Source organism: Bubalus bubalis, chromosome 14, assembly GCF_019923935.1.
Source record: "Bubalus bubalis isolate 160015118507 breed Murrah chromosome 14, NDDB_SH_1, whole genome shotgun sequence".
Lineage (NCBI taxonomy): Eukaryota > Metazoa > Chordata > Mammalia > Artiodactyla > Bovidae > Bubalus > Bubalus bubalis.
The window spans coordinates 40,497,133-40,515,833 of record NC_059170.1 but is presented as its reverse complement, the minus strand read 5'-3'; the positions used below and the strand labels follow the sequence as shown (position 1 = coordinate 40,515,833).

General features: G+C 40.7%; 1 protein-coding gene across 3 annotated transcripts in view; it reads left to right on the top strand.

Annotated features, from left to right (window-relative positions):
* The window catches only part of LOC102399119 (dihydrodiol dehydrogenase 3), a 35,351-nt gene extending 30,077 nt beyond the window's left edge, over window positions 1-5,274 (top strand). Inside the window, exons 7-9 of one of the 3 annotated variants that reach the window (XM_044927951.2) lie at window positions 689-854; window positions 3,846-3,928; window positions 4,425-5,274. In XM_044927951.2, the coding sequence (XP_044783886.2) occupies window positions 689-854; window positions 3,846-3,928; window positions 4,425-4,467 (292 nt within the window). In that variant the 3' untranslated portion in view covers window positions 4,468-5,274. The remainder of the gene's footprint in view (window positions 1-688; window positions 855-3,845; window positions 3,929-4,424) is intronic. The other 2 variants (XR_006544556.2, XR_006544558.2) reach the window with 2 other exon arrangements.
* Window positions 5,275-18,701: the final 13,427 nt, after the last annotated feature.

Below are 18,701 nucleotides of genomic sequence, written 5' to 3'. Positions count from 1 at the left end.
ACATTGTATTAGCGTGTAGACTCATCATTAACAGATATCTGCATTAAAAATCTATATATAATCCCCTAGTTGGACCAGAGACACAAGCTTATGTCATGATTTATGTAGTTATTAACTAATAACACGTTTCTAAAAATAGAAATCCCAAATCTCATTTACCTTATGCCTAAAATTGGGATAATAATATACAATTCTCAGGTCTATTATGATAGAAAAAACTAAACTTGAGCCATTTTTGTAAATATGGGAATACATGTCTCTGATTTTGAAGCTACTTACTTTTTATCAATACCTTAGGAAAGTGAAAATAAAAACAATCCCTGGTCTTTCCCTTCTGTTTCTCGATTCATGCCCTTGATTATAGAAGAAAAACAACCTCTGAGAATTAAAGAAAAACCCCGCAACTTCAGCAATCCTGGTCTCAGGTCAATAATGCATCCGAACCACCTGCAGAGCTTTGTAAACAAATGGGAGGTGACACAGTTGAGATGCTGATTCAGTTTCTCTTCAGCTAAGCCATGAAATTTGTATTTCTAACAAAATCCCAGGTGATACTGATGATGCTGGTCCATGGACCACACTTTGAGAAGCACTGGTGTAGAGTGTACCTACTTGATCTGTTTGGGAAAACTACTCATGAACTGAGTACTTAGTCTCAGGTCCTCAGCATTTCTGAATTTTTTTCCAGGGTGAATCTGAACCACCCCGTTCTCTTGGAGGACCCGGTTCTCTGTGCCATTGCTAAAAAGCATAAGCAAACCCCAGCTCTGGTTGCCCTTCGCTACCAGGTACAACGAGGGGTTGTGGTTCTGGCCAAGAGTTACAACAAGAAGCGGATCAAAGAGAACATACAGGTGATGAGTGGAGCTGTTGGCAGAGGAGTCCTAAGGAATATCCGTCATGAGGGTCATTCTTTGTCCCTCAAGACTTTCCTTGAGACAAGATGAATTACCTGTTCTTCCCTTTGCATGAATGCCTTGTATGTATTCCTGATGGTTTTCTCCTCCTACTGTGGTAGGAGGTGGCTTGGCTGCAGAGGGTTCTATTCTGTTCAGTTGCTCAGTCATGTCTGACTCTTTTCAACCCCATGGACTGCAGCACGCCAGGCTTCTCTGTCCATCACCAACTCCCGTAGCTTGCTCAAAGTCATGTCCATCAAGCTGTTGGTGCCGCCCAATCATCTCATCCTCTATCTTCCCCTATTCCTCCTGCCTCCCATCTTTTGCAGCATCAGGGTCTTTTCCAATGAGTCAGTTCTTTATATCAGGTGGCCAAAGTATTGGAGCTTCACCTTCAGCATCAGTCCTTCCAATGAATATTCAGGACTGATTTCCTTTACAATTGACTGGTTTGATCTCCTTGCAGTCCAAGGGACTCTCAAGAGTCTTCTCCAACATCACAGTTCAAAAGCATCAGTTTTTTGGTGCTCAGCTTTCTTTATGGTCTACCTCTCACATCCATACATGGCTACTGGAAAAAGCACAGCTTTGACTGTGGACTTTTGTTGGTAAAGTAATGTCTCTGCTTTTTAATATACTGTCTAGTTTTGTCATAGCTTTTCTTAGAAGGAGCAAAGGTCTTTTAATTTCATGGCTGCAGTCACAATCTATAGTGATTTTGGAGCCCAAGAAATTAAATTTGGACAGAAAATGGAGATTTTAGTTACAGTGCTAGGTCTTCAGTTTATCCTATCACCTTGTACAAATGATGTCTTCTTACCTTCATTCTCAATGGATGAAATTGCATTATGTGATTATTTTAAGCCATTTGAACTGTTTTAACAAAATGCCACAGATATGATGTCTCAGAAACAATGAAAATTTGTTTCTCACATTTCTGAAGCTGGAGGTCTGAGGTCAGGGTGCCTGTATGTTCATGTAATGGCCCCTCCTCTATGTCATAAAGTTCTCCTTGTATCTTAACATGGTTGAGGGGCAACAGAGTTCTCCCAAGTTTCTTAAATGACTGTGATATTGTTGAAATCTCATTCACAAAGGCTCCACCATCATGACCTAATCACCCCTGAATGGCTCCATTTCTAACACCATCCACATGTGAATTTTGGGGCATGAAAATTATGGCAGCAATCTTTCATCTCCAAACCATCATGGTTTTATTTTGCATTTTCCTGAATACCAATAAGGTTTCATCTTCATATATTTAACCTTCTTGAGTTTCTGTTTTTATGAAGTTCCTCTTCAAGACTTTGTCCACTTTTGCATGATGTCTCTTGTTTTTTTCTGTGTAAGAGACCATTGCTCTTCCCTTAGGCATAGATGTACAGAAAACTTTCCCCAGTTTTAAGATTTAATGCAGAGATAAGTTATGCATCTCTTGATTCTGTGGTTTGAGATTCTGCCTGCACTCAGCTCAACTGTTGTCCTCTTGGCTGGGCTCCCTCATGCATTTGCAGTTCAGTGCAGAGCAGCTTGGCAGTTCTGCTGTAGCAGGTGGCTATGACTCTTCTCAGAGGAGCCTGCACACTTCTCCATGTAGTTTTTCATATATATATTTGGCTAGGCTGTGGTCAGCTAACTTGATTTTCATCTCAGGACAGTGCTGTGATTTCAAGCCAGGTAGTGGGAAAAAATCCATGTCATTATCTCAGCTCAGAACGAAGTCACCACTTCTTGCACATTTCAGTCTCCATTGCAAGTTATAGGTCAGGCCATGTCTAGGGTCAGGTGCATGGACCTTTGAAAAATTGTTTTTCTGTTTCCATTCAAATTTGATTCAAAAATACACCTGAAGCTGATTTTCTAATATGATATAAAAATAGTTGCCTATATGTTTATTTACTTAAATGTATTTAATAGATTTTCATTATCAACTCTGTCATATAATAAGTACATTTGTGGCCCTTCTCTTCTATTTAACTATTCAGTTTTCTGTTCTGTGTTTTTAAGATGGAAAACAAGTGTTTTTTCCTCAGAATTATACATTTGTCTTTAAGGATGTCTTGACTGCTCTTGACTGGCTGTTCTTTTATTTAAAATTTAGTATCACTTTTTGGATTTCCACAAAGGAATATGTGATTAAGTCATGTTCATGTTGCACTGAATCACTGGATCACTCTGTAAAATGTATTTCTTTAGAAAGTTGAGCTTTTTTTTCATGACTCTGATGTGAATTTTTAATAATTTGTTGTTCTTTAATGTTTTAAACACTATTCATTCATAGCTGTTTACACTAAAGCATTAGTTGCTTTAGTTGTATACGATTCTTTGTGACCCCATGGACTGTAGCCCGCCAGGCTCCTCTGTCCATGGGATTCTCCAGGCAAGAAAGCTGGAGTGGGTTGCCATTTCCTTCTCCAGGACATTTCCCCAACACAGGGATCTTCTCCACTAAGGCATTGATGTATACGTTTCATTAGATTTACTCATAGATAATGAGCAAGTTTCATAACAGATTTCTGAACAGGATTTCAAGGGGGCATTTCCTTCCCACACTGCTTCAGCTGAACGCTGTCACCCTTCGGGCGTGTTGAGGAGAGGCAATCAGTCTAATGTCAGCTCAGGTTCGGTATCGAGTCAGGAGTGTCTAAAGCAGAGTGTTAGTTGGAAAAAGCAGATTTTAGTTTGTTTTCTGTCACAAGTGATTCACTCAGAAAGATAAGGGACTGATGTGCTGTAATGTTTGTGAGGTGGACAAAGAAGGAGAAGGTGTGGGAAGGAAAGGTGAGAACTCAGCAGAGGGGCCCAGGTTGTTCTCCTGGAAGCTGAGGACAGACATGTCTTCCCTGTCCCCTCTTCTTGTTTCCATCCAGCTGGAAAGTCCTCCAGTCCCCAGGGGGAGGCCAGCTCCTTCTGGGAGAGGTTAATGTGATTGTTCCTTCCTTCCAGGTGTTTGACTTTGAACTGAGTCCGGACGGCATGAAAGCAATTGATGGCCTCAACAGAAATATAAGATACTATGAATTTCTAATGTAAGTGACTGTTTCACACACACAGGTTTTTTTTTTTTTTTTTTTTTTTTTTTTGCTGCAGGCAGGTAAGCAGGGGAACTAAGCTTTTTAAAGAGCTTAATTCTTGGAAGACAGCCCTGATTTCTAGTGTAGGAGTCAGCCAGTTACTTCCTGCAGACCTCAAACCAGAGATTTCCTCCAGGGCTTCATCCTTGATCAACAGAAATGTGATTGGGGACCAGGACAGTCCATCAGTAAAATTTCCACAGTTGACATTGTGGTGAATAAATTCACTATTTTGTTCCCCTAATCCCTGTGCCTGGTGTACCTCCTCTCAGAGCCCAGGGAGCCAGGAAACACAAAGGGCACAGTGCCTGTAGTCCACTATTCTTTCAGGGACCACTGAACATGTGTAATTGTTAATTCTATTTACGTCAGGGGAAAATGATTACATTAATTAAAACTATGTTATAATGATGCCAGATTTAATAAATGAATCCACCTCTTTGTCTTCCAGTGGTGTCAGCCACCCTGAGTATCCATTCCATGAAGAATATTGACTCTCAGCTCTCACTGTGGTTCTACCATAACTTGTTACTTCTAGGGTGGTGAAGATAATTTTTATGCCTGAAGAAGAAGTTTAAATAAAGTGTCTGAACTTCTGAAAACATGCCTTTTCTTTTAAAAATAAACTGTTTATGAAACAGCATAGACTTAAAAGTAAGAATACATTTTCTTCCTGATGATTCAAATAATACAGATATATGACAGAATATTTAGATAGAGAAGGGACAGGATGGGCAGTAATGATCAGCTGTATTTACCCATTGGATAACAGTTACCTTTGATGTGTTTACCTTGTGATTTTCCTAGACAAAAATGTGCGTTTGTTTATTTACGATGATAAATAAACTTCAATCTACAGGTGGTATACTTCTCTTGAAACATAGCCTAAGTATCTTGGTAAGCTAAAAATATGAGTTAAAAAATCCAGTATTATATTTTGCTTCCTGTATAGTAAGCAGCACATCCTAGTCATTTATGTAATTTCTTATTTGTCTGCCTGTGCTCAGCATTTTGATGAATCTTTACATATTTTGAGTTTATTCATTGGTCATTTAGCCAAACTTTATTGAGCATTCTTTAGTAAGAAATTGTTATATCAATAAATGTCAATAAGTGAAATGAGAAATGTCTTGAGTCATTAGCCTTGTGGAGAATGAAACTGTTAATGATATCAGGAGAATTTAACTTTTAGAAATGTGTAAGTGTCTGTTGAGATAATTCTGCACAATCTCTCCCATTTCTTCTGTACATCTTTTAGGCAGAGACACCAAATCTCCTTCACCTCACACACCTTTTCATTTTTAAAAACAGCCTTGCAACACAGAGACAGTGGCTCCCTGCATTTCTCTGGAATAGTAAACACTTATTCCAGGAAGGAAGAGTATTCATGGAACATTTAAGGGTCAGCAAGTTTACTGATTTGGATGGATTTAGTGAGATGCGGAGGGAGGAGCTGAAGACAAGTCAGAGAGCCGGTGGGGCAGGGGGTCCTTGTCACATAAGCTTTTAAAGGACTTTACTGTAAGGGAAATGGAGAAGGATATTTCCAGAACACTGCTTCTTGGGCCCCTCTCTGATAGCCAATGGCCACCCTGGCTTGTCCAGACATCCTGCTGATCTGAGCCAGCTCTGTATCCCCCACTACCCACTCTGCCCAGCACAGGTGGCCCTCGCCCCAGGGAGAGTGAACTGGATCCAGAGGCACTGAGGGGGCATGTCTGGGCTGGGGGCACACGGGCTGTCCAGTAAATCAGCCAAGTCCTGAGCAGTGTCCGGTGGCCCCCTCAGCCTGTTCTAGGAGCAGGAGTGGGTGCATGTCTCAGGAGAAAAGTCAGGTTCCCAGGCCTCCTGTGGGTCCCCCTGGGTTCACAGCTGCTGTGGGGCCATGACCTCCTGGCATCGTCCCAGGGTGGCGGTGCCCAGTGCATGGTGTGCACAGGTCTCTCCAGGGAGGACCTCTGAGCCCCTGTCCCCACTCCTCGTCTGGGCCCTCCCGGGGACTCAGTCTTGATCTGACGGCTTCTCTTCCCTTCCCAGCCATCTCCGTGGGATGGTTCTATCCAGCCTTGGTGTGGACAAGGCTTCCTGCTGGTGTCGTGTGTTTTCAGGAGATGTGACCCTGATGTGCTCCTGGTGGGGGTGGGGGGGGTGGGGGAGTGGGGGTGATCTCAGCATCAGCTTATCTACCTGAAGCTCCTCCCCAGGACAGTGTGTGACACTCTCTATGCACTAAGTGTGGCTCCCGTGACAGTTCTGGAAGAGTCGATGCCAATTTCTTTTCTTCCTTTCGTGAATCAGACTTCCTAGGTAGGGCAGGGGTAAAGAATCTGCCTGCCAATGCAGTAGATGCAGGTTGGATCCCTGATCCAGGAAGATCCTCTGGCAAAGGAAATGGCAGCCCACTCCAGTATTCTTGCCTGCAGAATCCCATGGACAGAGAAACCTGTGGGGCTACCATCCAGTTCAGTTCAGTTCAGTTCAGTCGCTCAGTCGTGTCCAACTCTTTGCGACCCCATGAATCACAGCACGCCAGGCCTCCCTGTCCACCACCAACTCCCGGAGTTCATTCAGACTCACTTCCATCGAGTCCGTGATGCCATCCAGCCATCTCATCCTCTGTCGTCCCCTCTTCCTCCTACCCCCAATCTCTCCCAGCATCAGAGTCTTTTCCAATGAGTCAACTCTTTGCATGAGGTGGCCAAAGTATTGGAGTTTCAGCTTCAGCATCATTCCCTCCAATTAAATCCCAGGGCTGATCTCCTTCAGAATGGACTGGTTGGATCTCCTTGCAGTCCAAGGGACTCTCAAGAGTCTTCTGCAACACCACAGTTCAAATCCATCAATTCTTCAGTGCTCAGCTTTCTTCACAGCCCAACTCTCACATCCATACATGACCACAGGAAAATCCATAGCCTTGACTAGATGGATCTTTGTTGGCAAAGTAATGTCTCTGCTTTTCAATATGCTATCTAGGTTGGTCATACTTTTCTTTCAAAGAGTAAGCATCTTTTAATTTCATGGCTGCAATCACCATCTGCAGTGATTTTGGAGCCCCCCAAAATAAAGTCTGACACTGTTTCCACTGTTTCCCCATTTATTTCCCATGAAGTGATGGGACCAGATGCCATGATCTTCGTTTTCTGAATGTTGAGCTTTAAACCAACTTTTTCACTCTCCACTTTCACTTTCATCAAGAGGCTTTTGAGTTCCTCTTGACTTTCTGCCATAAGGGTGGTGTCATCTGCATATCTGAGGTTATTGATATTTCTCCCGGCAATCTTGATTCCAGCTTGTCCTTTTTCCAGCCCGGCATTTCTCATGATGTACTCTGCATATAAGTTAAATAAGCAGGGTGACAATATACAGCCTTGACGTACTCCTTTTCCTATTTGGAACCAGTCTGCTGTTCCATGTCCAGTTCTAACTGTTGCTTCCTGATGTGCATATAGATTTCTCAAGAGGCAGGTCAGGTGGTCTGGTATTCCCATCTCTTTCAGAATGTCCACAGTTTATTGTGATCCACACAGTCAAAGGCTTTGGCATAGTCAATAAATCAGAAATAGATGTTTTCCAGAAAGAACGAATGGATGGAGCCAAAGCAAAAACAATACCCAGTTGTGGATGTGACTGGTGATAGAAGCAAGGTCCGATGCTGTAAAGAGCAATATTGCATAAGAACCTGGAATGTCAGGTCCCTGAATCAAGGCAAATTGGAAGTGGTCAAACAGGAAATGTCAAGAGTGAACGTCGACATTGTAGGAATTGGCGAACTAAAATGGACTGGAATGGGTGAATTTAACTCAGGTGACCATTATATCTACTACTGCGGGCAGGGATCCCTTAGAAGAAATGGAGTAGCCATCATGGTCAACAAAAGAGTCCGAAATGCAGTACTTGGATACAATCTCAAAAACGACAGAATGATCTCTGTTCGTTTCCAAGGCAAACCATTCAATATCACAGTAATCCAAGTCTAGGCCCCAACCAGTAACACTGAAGAAGCTGAAGTTGAACGGTTCTATGAAGACCTACAAGACCTTTTAGAACTAACACCCAAAAAAGATGTCCTTTTCATTATAGGGGACTGGAATGCAGAAGTAGGAAGTCAAGAAACACCTGGAGTAACAGGCAAATTTGGCCTTGGAATACGGAATGAAGCAGGGCAAAGACTCACAGAGTTTTGCCAAGAAAATGCACTGGTCATAGCAAACACCCTCTTCCAACAACACAAGAGAAGACTCTACACATGGACATCACCAGATGGTCAACACCGAAATCAGATTGATTATATTCTTTGCAGCCAAAGATGGAGAAGCTCTATACGGTCAGCAAAAACAAGACCAGGAGCTGACTGTGGCTCAGATCATGAACTCCTTATTGCCAAATTCAGACTTAAATTGAAGAAAGTAGGGAAAACCACTAGACCATTCAGGGCTACCATCTATGGGGTTACAAAAGAAGGTTCTTGACTTAGCGACTAAACAGTAACAGAAACAGTTTCATGGCTCATGTTTTTCTCTTTCTTTTTTCCTCTTTGTTTCTTTTTTAGCTTTTTTCCCCCCTTGTTTCTTTATTGTATGCCTTTTCTCTCTCTTCCTCTGTGTGTTCATGACTGGGTTCTTGAACAACCACAGCATACCTACTGTTTGCAGATTTGTACCACATCCTGATTGTCCTTCACTAGCTGACGTGGCATGTGCCTGGTCCTGGGGTCAGCCCAACAGGAAACTAAGGGCAACTCAGTTGATTTCTGAGTCACAACTTACCTGGCCCCTGAGTGGCTCTGGTTTTGGGGAATTTATGACAGTTTTTGAGTGCCCTGTGTTTGCATGTGTGTGTGTGTTAGTCGTGCAGACGTGTCCAACTCTTTGCGATCCCATGGACTGTAACCTGACAGGTTTCTCTGTCCGTGGAGTTCTCCCCCCAGAATACTGAAGTGGATTGCTATTTCCTTCTCCAGAGGAACTTCCCAACCTGGGGATTGAACCCTGGTCTCCTGCATCACAGGAAGATTCTTTACTTTTTGAGCTAATATCACCTTGTCTAGGCAACCACAGTATGGCACCCAGCACACTCAGACACACTCCCACAACCTGCTTCCTCATGGGCAGTTCCAGTATGACCTAGGAGTGTGTTTACAAGGCTCAGAAAGTGCAGGGAGACACACTTCCCTGTCTCTGGAAGTTAGGCCTTTTGGCAAACTTGGAGGTCTCACATCTTAGAAGCTGGATAGTTCCTGATAGATAGAGGCCTGAAAACACACTCTCTGTTGATGCCTTTCCTTCCTCAAAGCCCTACTACCCCCGAAATCTACACCCCAGTTCCATCAGGGTTTTACATGGTCCAATCTGTGTCTCCACCCTTACTCCCTTGTCCTTGGCCCCATATATATATATATATATATATATATATATATATATAGTCCACCTGCAACTGTAAGGAACCACTCCAGCTGCTCTTCAGTTTAAGCTCAGTTAAGTGAAATGGATATCAGTCTCCAGGCAGCCCCCAAGTAGGAGAGAATATTGCACATGAGGATTTCTGCAATGAGTCTGCTTTGAGGGAGGCACCAGGGTGCTGAGCCACCACCCTTTACAGATCAAGATGGCTCTGTTCAAGTCACGGGAGAGGTGAGTATGAACAAAAACACACAGAAATGTCCTTCCAGTCTTCTGGATCTTCCCTAGTTGCGTGTTCACTTTGTTGCTGGAGATGTTTGTTTGACTGTTTCCCAGAACTCCTGTGATGTTTTTCAGCTGCTTTCTCTTGCCATGCTTCCCTTTCCAAAGGAGACTTCACTCCTCCTAGCTCACTATTTTGCTGACATCACTCTATGTGTTCAAATGTATTTTCCTTCACAACATCCACTTGTGCCAGTGCATCATGATTTCCCTTACTCTTCCCAAATTTGTTGCAATTTCAGTTGTTTATAGGTTTTCATCTTATGAATAATGTTGAACAAGATAATAAAGTATGTATAATATGTTTCAGCTACATTATGAGAGTACTCTAAATGTTCTATAACTAAGTACAAGGTATAAACAGAGTCTCTTTGCATCCTGCACATGGTGTCGTGAAGCTATTAATAATTAGCTTTCAATATACATGTTGCCAAAATATCTGGTTTTGTGAGTTTTGTAGGATTTCTCCCTTGTCACTTCTGTAAGGGCTTCCCAAGTGGCCCAGTGGTAAGAATTTGCCCCCTAATGCAAGTGACACAAGAGACTCAGGTTCAATCCCTGGGCCAGGAAGTTCCCATGGTATAGTAAATGGCAACCAACTCCAGTATTCTAGTCTGGAAATCCTGGAAATTCATGAACTACGGAGCCTGGTGGCTACAGTCCATGGGGTTGTAAAAGAGTCAGACACGACTTATTGACTAAACCTCCACCACCACATGCAGGGGTTAATTGATGCTCTGGTTAAGCCATGAGAAAATCACCATGGGAAAAGAATAAAAGCAAAATATATCAATACAGCATAACTCAAATAAAAGTACATTGGGTTGGTTAGTTGGGGTCATCATATCCTGCTAAGCTAAGGAAAAGCATATTGTGGACCTTGAAACACCGGGTGAGCGCAAGTTCAGAACATGGGTTGTGCACACACCAGATATTTTCCCAAGGCATATGCGGGTCTATGACCTCCAGCTAGGTGATAGCCCTTGTACAAGGAAATAACAAAGATAAGTTAATCAATAAAATGAGAGATGTGACCGGGGGACACAGGAGGCGGACTTTATCGTAGCACAACAGATACTTTCTGCTTGCCAAGACACCAAATAAAAATGATGTGTCTCCGAGGAACAGAGCTCTTGATCCAAGAGGTCTTGAGTACCGCAGTCCCATCTTTAAAACTTTCATTCTGTCTCTAGTTTCTTTTTCCCAAACTGTGCGTTGTTGACCACTTTGGATCCCTACCTGCTGTTGCAGCAAGTGGCGCCCAATTTAGGGCTGGGATGTGAAGGATCTCTGCGAAAGAAACTGAAGTTGAAATATGGGCGGTGCTTGGTCCTGCAGAAGAGTGGAGCGAGGCCTCTGAAAATCCCCCTTTGCGGTAAGTGATACTCTCTCAGGCATTGAAACCGGGCATGGGAATTCAGAAAGCTGGGAACAAAAGGCAGCTTTTGAAAGCAGGGGGAACAGAAACAAGTGAGGGCCGGCTATTGGCGCTTTCACACACCATTGAGAAACGTTGCTCATAGTTCCCTTCTCTCCTTACTTTAGATTTAGGAACGTGGGAGAAGGTACGTAGTGAATTACAGAAACCTCTTTGCAAGGGAGTGCTCTTGCCTGTATCTATCTGGTCAACTTGAGCACTGCTAAAATCCGTTTTGGAACCTCTTCAGATCCTGGAAAGCTCAGAAGGGAGTGAAGACGAAAGTGAAATCCCATCAGAGGGAGGACCTGAAAATGCAGAGCCCAAGAGGATAGAACAAAAAACGCCGGAGGCTCTTAAAGCTGCAGTTCTTTCTGAGCCTTTGGGGAAGACCGGTTTCCTCTGCCCCTTCCTGCCTTGACCGCTGGAGTGGCTCAAGCTTTTCCTTCCTCACAACACAGCAGTTCTGTCACCCCTCCAGAAAGGTGTTTGTTGGACTCGAAAGGAGGTGACTTGGAGGCTATGATTATGGCATTCCCAGTGACAATACACAAACGGATAGCTCCTGGGACAGATCCTAATAATCCTAATGGGGTGTGTGAGGCTGTACACAAACAGATTCCCTTCAAAATACTTAAGCAAGCTGTTCAGAATCATGGAGTAAATTCTCCTTGTACCTTGGGCATAGTGCAGGGACTAGCTGAGGGTTCCCATTTGATTATGGTGTCTCATGACCAAGCCAGGCAGAGCCCCATCTCTTTGAAACTGGGGAGAACTCAAGATCAAGTGCTTATGGACAACCAAGCTATAGAACAGGTGAGGTGATACTGCATAAGAGCCTGGGAGAAAATAGAGGCTAAAGGACAGGCTTTCTTTACTTTAAAAGAAGACCTCACCTCCCCAGAGAGACAATCCCTGCTGGGACAACATCTTATCAGTCAGGCTACCCCTGTCATCAAAGCCAATTTGAACATTCCCTGGTTTAGCTATGAAACTATGACTACAAAAAAGAGAGATGACATTTTTGACACTGAATGGCCGTGATATTCTTTAGAAAACTGGCTAAAATAAAATCTTTTTTGAAGTTGCAAAACTGGTTCTTCTTCCATGTACAATTAAGAAAAAGTTGGCTTGTTAAGATACTTTTTTGGAGCTCCAATTCTGCCTGAAAAACAACAACGGGCCTGGGAAAAAACCTGAAGTTAATTAACTCTTATCATGTTGTTGGGATACACAGCCCACTCTATCTGGGACTCCAGCCCTGAGCAAATTGGTAGAACTCAAGCTAAGGGGGAAAAAAAAGGGGTGGGGCAGGGCAAAGAGACATTTTACATTTCAAGTGGAAAACTATGGGATCTCTGTCTGTCTGTTTAAATTTATCTGTGTCTCAGTGTGTGTCTTTGTTTTTGCATAACATGAGGGTAATTTATAAATGAGCTCTATTTAAATTCAGGTTCACGTGAACTGAAAAATATTAAATATTTAATATTTAATTAAGACATCTAGTTAATTATCTAATTAAATATCTAATATCTAAATAAGTATCTAATTATCTAATCATCTTAATTAAATATCTAATTAAGACATGTCTTAAGTCATCAACATTATGTAATATTTTTATTGTGCCTAGGTTTAAGGTAAACTAAACTTGTCAACAAAGAAAGTAACTCTTTATATATATAAATGAGATGAAAACTTTTAGATAAACTCTATTAAAAATAGCTATATTTTAGAAATGTCTATCTAAAATAATCTCTGAAGATTGGGGTAACTTAAATTTCTAGAGTTGTACTAAACTAAATGAAAAAAGTTTATTAAATATCTAGGTCATTTCCAAATCCAAATAAAATAAGATTTTGAAACATTAATTACTGAACACTAACTTCCTCTTACAGAGAAGCTAAAGAGATTTTGGACTATTAATAAATATGTTTGGTGCCATCCTGAGATATTCTCTATTAAAAAAGAAAAAAAAAGCAAATATTTTTTAAAAATTAAAAATATTTATGGTATTTATGTTCACCAACCTATAAAATGCTAATATATAAGACAGTTCATGGTTGCTTAAGGAAAATAAGATTTATGTTTTTAATAATAATAAAAGATATGAAAAATAAAATTACAGTCTTTTAAGGAAAAAAATAAAGTAAATCTAAACTTACAAGTGGCTATTCTCTAAATAGATAAATGAAGTGATGACTACAGAAAGTGTAAAAAAAGATTTATGACAAGAGATACAAGTATTTTGTGCATGGTACAATTGTCTTCAGACATTAAATTGCCTTTGAAATCTCATTGTTACTTTGACTAAGTAAATAATTATTGTTTGACACTGAATATAAGGTGGTACCAATCTGGAATTTGGTTTTCTCTTACTATTAAAAAAACAAAGGTTTCTTGGAATATGGCTTTATATAACAGATTATGTAAATTTCTTTAAATGATTCATACTTGCTTTTAAAATCTGTTGTTACTTTGATAAAATAAATGAGTGTTATTTCACAATGATCTATGGAAACCATGGCACACATAGACAAAGCTCATTCTGTTTCTACAAAATTAACCCTCCATCAAGAAATTTAAAATGGATAAACAATGGCTATAAACCACACAATCAGGGCTATGGGAAATCCTCACTTTTATTTGATAGGATAAAGCCTTTCCTGGCTGCAGGGTTAATATCTCACAATGTAAAAAATGGTTAAAATGCATTTTCTGTGATCTCCAGTGATCAGGGTACCCATTTTGCTGGGTCTACAGACACTAGCAAAAGCTTCATGAGTTTCTTAGAGATTATCACTTTCACTGACATCCTTTGTCATCAGACAAGGACCACAAAACAAAGGTATTGGTTACATGAGATTAAACAGCCTGCTAAATATGACTACAATTTTCATGACTTTTTGTCTGATGTATTACTGGTTTCTAATCTTTGTTTTCAGATATAAAAATGCTCTTCTCCTCAAGTAACTGATGGTTTAAAACAATTTAGTGATTTACACCTGTGGGTAAAATTAGAACATTTTTCTTTTCTCTCTGCCTCAGCCTCCAAAAATTGGAGCCATTTTGAGCTCTAAACAGCTTCATCACGATAAAAAAAGAGTGTCTAGAGACATATACAAAAATCTCAGAGTATTACTGCTGCTGCTAAGTCGCTTCAGTCGTGTCCGACTCTGTGCGAACCCATAGACGGTGGCCCACCAGGCTCCCCTGTCCCTGGGATTCTCCAGGCAAGAACACTGGAGTGGGTTGTCATTTCCTTCTTCAATGCATGAAAGTGAAAAGTGAAAGTGAAGTCACTCAGTTGTGTCTGACTCTTAGCGACCCCATGGACTACAGCCTACCAGGCTCCTCCATCCATGGGATTTTCCAGGCAGGAGTACTGGAGTGGGGTGCCATTACTAGGGAGCTCTAAAAGAAATATCCACTCAACTGATGTCAAGCCTATGACATCTAATATATTTCACTGCATATTAAGTTCTAGTTTTGTTAATTAAGGTCTGTATTTAATAAGACTCACTTCTTAGATAGTTCCTTGTGGTTATGTTACATTGCTAAAAGGACATTCATTAAGTTAAATTAAAAGGGTCGTTCATTTGAAAGGACACTCTAAGTTTGTTTCTAAAGCTTATCTCAGTAACCAGTCTTTAAATAAAGATCAGATGCTCCAGGATCTACAACCGGGAAGTTAACAAGCTATAGTCATTTAACAAACCAAGTCAGATGACTTAAAGATGTCACTGGGCTATATCTAATGAAAGTTCTTAAGTTTTTACTTATGATTTTACTATTACTGCTAGCTATATTGTTTTCTACATTGCCTATTTCAAAAAGTTTTGTCAAAGGTGTTATCAAAGGTGTGACTGAGTCACTGATATAATGATGGTATACAGTTCCATGTGAAATCCATAGTTGTAATGGATGTAACTTACATATTTTCCTTTGGTAAACTCTCTTATGCACATGTGACTGTTGATAAATTCTTTCAATTTATATAGACCACTACTCAATCTGGTGAGACTATGAAACATGTACAAAGACATCTATGTGCTTATTTTTTGCTATTATAAAACTACCAAAATTATAAAAACTGATAATGGCCCTGCTTATACCAGTAGAGTATTCCAACGATTTCTTAAAATTTGGTCTATAAAACATTCTACTGGCATGCCCTATAATCCACAAGGACAGGCCATAGTGGAGGGGGCTAATAAATCATGTAAACATATGATACAAAACAAAAAAGGGGAGATGCCATAGGGCAGAAAACAATATTAATAAATCTTTACTTACTCTCAATTTTTTAAAATTAATTTATTTATTTTACTTTACAATATTGTATTGGTTTTGCCATACACTGACTTGAATCTGCCATGAGTGTACATGTGTTCCCCATCCTGAACCCCCCTCCCACCTCCCTCCCCATCCTATCCCTCTGGGTCATCCCAGTGCACCAACCCCGAGCACCCTGTATCATGCATCAAACCTGGACTGGTGATTCATTTCACATATGATATTTTATGTGTTTCAATGCCATTCTCCCATATCACCCCACCCTTGCCTTCTCCCACAGAGTCCAAAAGACTGTGCAATGTATTTGTGTCTCTTTTGTTGTCTTGCATACAGGGTTATCATTATCTTCTTTCTAAATTTCATATATATGCATTAGTATACTGTATTGGTATTTTTCTTTCTGGCTTACTTCACGCTGTATAATAGGCTCCAGTGTCATCCACCTCATTAGTGCTGATTCAAATGTGTTCTCCTTAATGGCTGAGTAATATTTCATTGTGTATATGTACCACAGCTTTCTTATCCATTCATCTGCTGATGGACATCTAGGTTGCTTCCATGTCCTGGCTATTAGAAACAGTGCTGTGATGAACACTGGGGTACATATGTCTCTTTCAATTCTGGTTTCCTCGGTGTGTATACCCAGCAGTGGGATTGCTGGGTCATATGGCAGTTCCATTTCCAGTTTTTTAAGGAATCTCCACACTGTTGTCCATAGTGGCTGTACTAGTTTGCATTCCCACCAACAGTGTAAGAGGGTTCCCTTTTCTCCACACCCTCTCCAGCATTTATTGCTTGTAGACTTTTGGATAGCAGCCATTCTGACTGGCATGAAATGGTATCTTCTTGTGGTTTTGATTTGCATTTCTCTGATAATGAGTGATGTTGAGCATCTTTTCATGTGTTTGTTATCCATCTGTATGTCTTCTTTGGAGAAATGTCTGTTTAGTTCTTTGGCCCACTTTTTGACTGGTTCTTTTATTTTTCTGGAATTGAGCTGCAGGAGTTGCTTGTATATTTTGAGATTAATTCTTTGTCAGTTGCTTCATTTTCTGTTATTTTCTCCCATTCTGAAGGCTGTCTTTTCACTTTGCTTATAGTTTACTTTGTTGTGCGGAGGCTTTTAATTTTAATTAGGTCCCATTTGTTTATTTTTGCTTTTATTTCCAATATTCTGGGAGGTGGGTCATAGAGGATCCTGCTGTGGTTCATGTCAGAGAGTGTTTTGCCTATGTTTTCCTCTAGGAGTTTAATAGTTTCTGGTCTTACATTTAGATCTTTATCTCAATAGATGCAGAGAAAGCCTTTGACAAAATTCAACATCTATTTATGATAAAAACCCTCCAGAAAGCAGGAATACAAGGAACATATCTCAACATAATAAAAGCTATATATGTCAAAGCCTCAGCAAACATTATCCTCAATGGTGAAAAATTAAAAGCATTTCCCGTCAAGTCAGGAACACTACAAGGGTGCCCACTCTCACCACTACTATTCAACATAGTTTTGGAAGTTTTGGCCACAGCAATCAGAGCAGAAAAAGAAATGAAAGGAATCCAAATTGTAAAAGAAGAAGTAAAACTCTCACTGTTTGCAGATGACATGATCCTCTACATAGAAAACCCTGAAGACTCCACCAGAAAATTACTAGAGCTAATCAATGAATATAGTAAAGTTGCAGGATATAAAATTAACACACAGAAATCCTTTGCATTCCTATACATGAACAATGAGAAAATAGAAAGAGAAATTAAGGAAACAATTCCATTCACCATTGCAACATAAAGAATAAAATACTTAGGAATATATCTACCTAAAGAAACAAAAGACCTATGTATAGAAAGCTATAAAACACTGGTGAAAGCAATCAAAGAGGACACAATAGATGGAGAAATATACCGTGTTCATGGATTAGAAGCATCAATACTGTGAAAATGAGTATACTACCCAAAGCAATCTACAGATTCAATGCAATCCCTATCAATTTTTGAATATTTTGTCACAAACTACAGAAACTGTAGCTGAGTGACATTTTCAGGCTACATCCACAAATACAACTAAGCCTGTGATTTAGTGACAAGATCCACTAACAAATGCTTGGTCACTGGGGAAGTTAATTACAAGGGAAGATGGTTTGCTTGAGTCTCCCCAGAAGAAGGTTTAGAACCTGTGTGGGTTCCAGCTCGTAGAGTAAAACCAAGCAGAGACAACCAGTGATTCCAGGCAACCTGATCATGTTTATGTTGATAACCATCACAGTGAGTATACCCCTAGCTATAGTAGAAATGAAGAATTATACCTATTGGTACCATTGCTGAGGCCTGTTGATTAGGGTGAAGGATCTATCCCTGTTTATGTTAATGACTCCTCCTGGATCCCTGGTCTAGAAGACAAGCATTTGCCCATTCATATAAAGGAAGAGGGGACCCCCTTTAATATTACCTTGGGTTTTGACACTTGTCCTGTTTTCCTGGGTGCTGATCAGGGCTGTCATAATCTATCAATGCAGGCTTGGCTTTCTGTAAATTCTTTGAACAGAAATCACACTAAGACTCAACTGCATTTACTTTCTGGATTGAGCTTTGTATATCAAGAGACTGATCAAAATAATCTAACCAAGCCAGATAGACCCTTGTGTGAGAGCAGACACATAAGGGCCAAATGAGAAGATCAAATACTCTGGAATAATTGTCGTGGGATTGAGGGGGTGCTTTTACTCAATGGTTCCTATGGAACTGTCTGGGCCTGGTCCCCTAAGGGGTATGAAGCCTCGAATTTCTCACACCATAACTCATCCTGCAATCCTTATGAGAAGTTGCATTGGCATGTGTCTGTATACAATCACACTAATATTACTGCACACTCAGAATATCCTATTATCTGGCATGGCTGCTGCTGCTGCTGCTGCTAAGTCACTTCAGTCGTGTCTGACTCTGTGTGACCCCCTAGACGGCAGCCCACCAGGCTCCCCAGTCCCTGGGATTCTCCAAGCAAGAACAATGGAGTGGGTTGCCATTTCCTTCTCCAGTGCATGAAAGTGAAAAGTGAAAGGGAAGTCGCTCAGTCACGTCCGATTCTTTGTGACCCCATGGGCTGCAGCTACCAGGCTCCTCCATCCATAGGATTTTCCAGGTGAGAGTACTGGAGTGGGGTGCCATTGCCTTCTCTGATCTGGCATGGCAGTGGCACCCAAATTCGGTAGGGCTCAAACAGAAATGTTGAAGCTGGCCAAAGCCTGAAGAAATATTGATTTTTGACAGAAATTATTCTTATCCCATGAATTATACTTTATAATTAAATATATCAACAAATTGGACATTTTATACTCAAGCTTGTG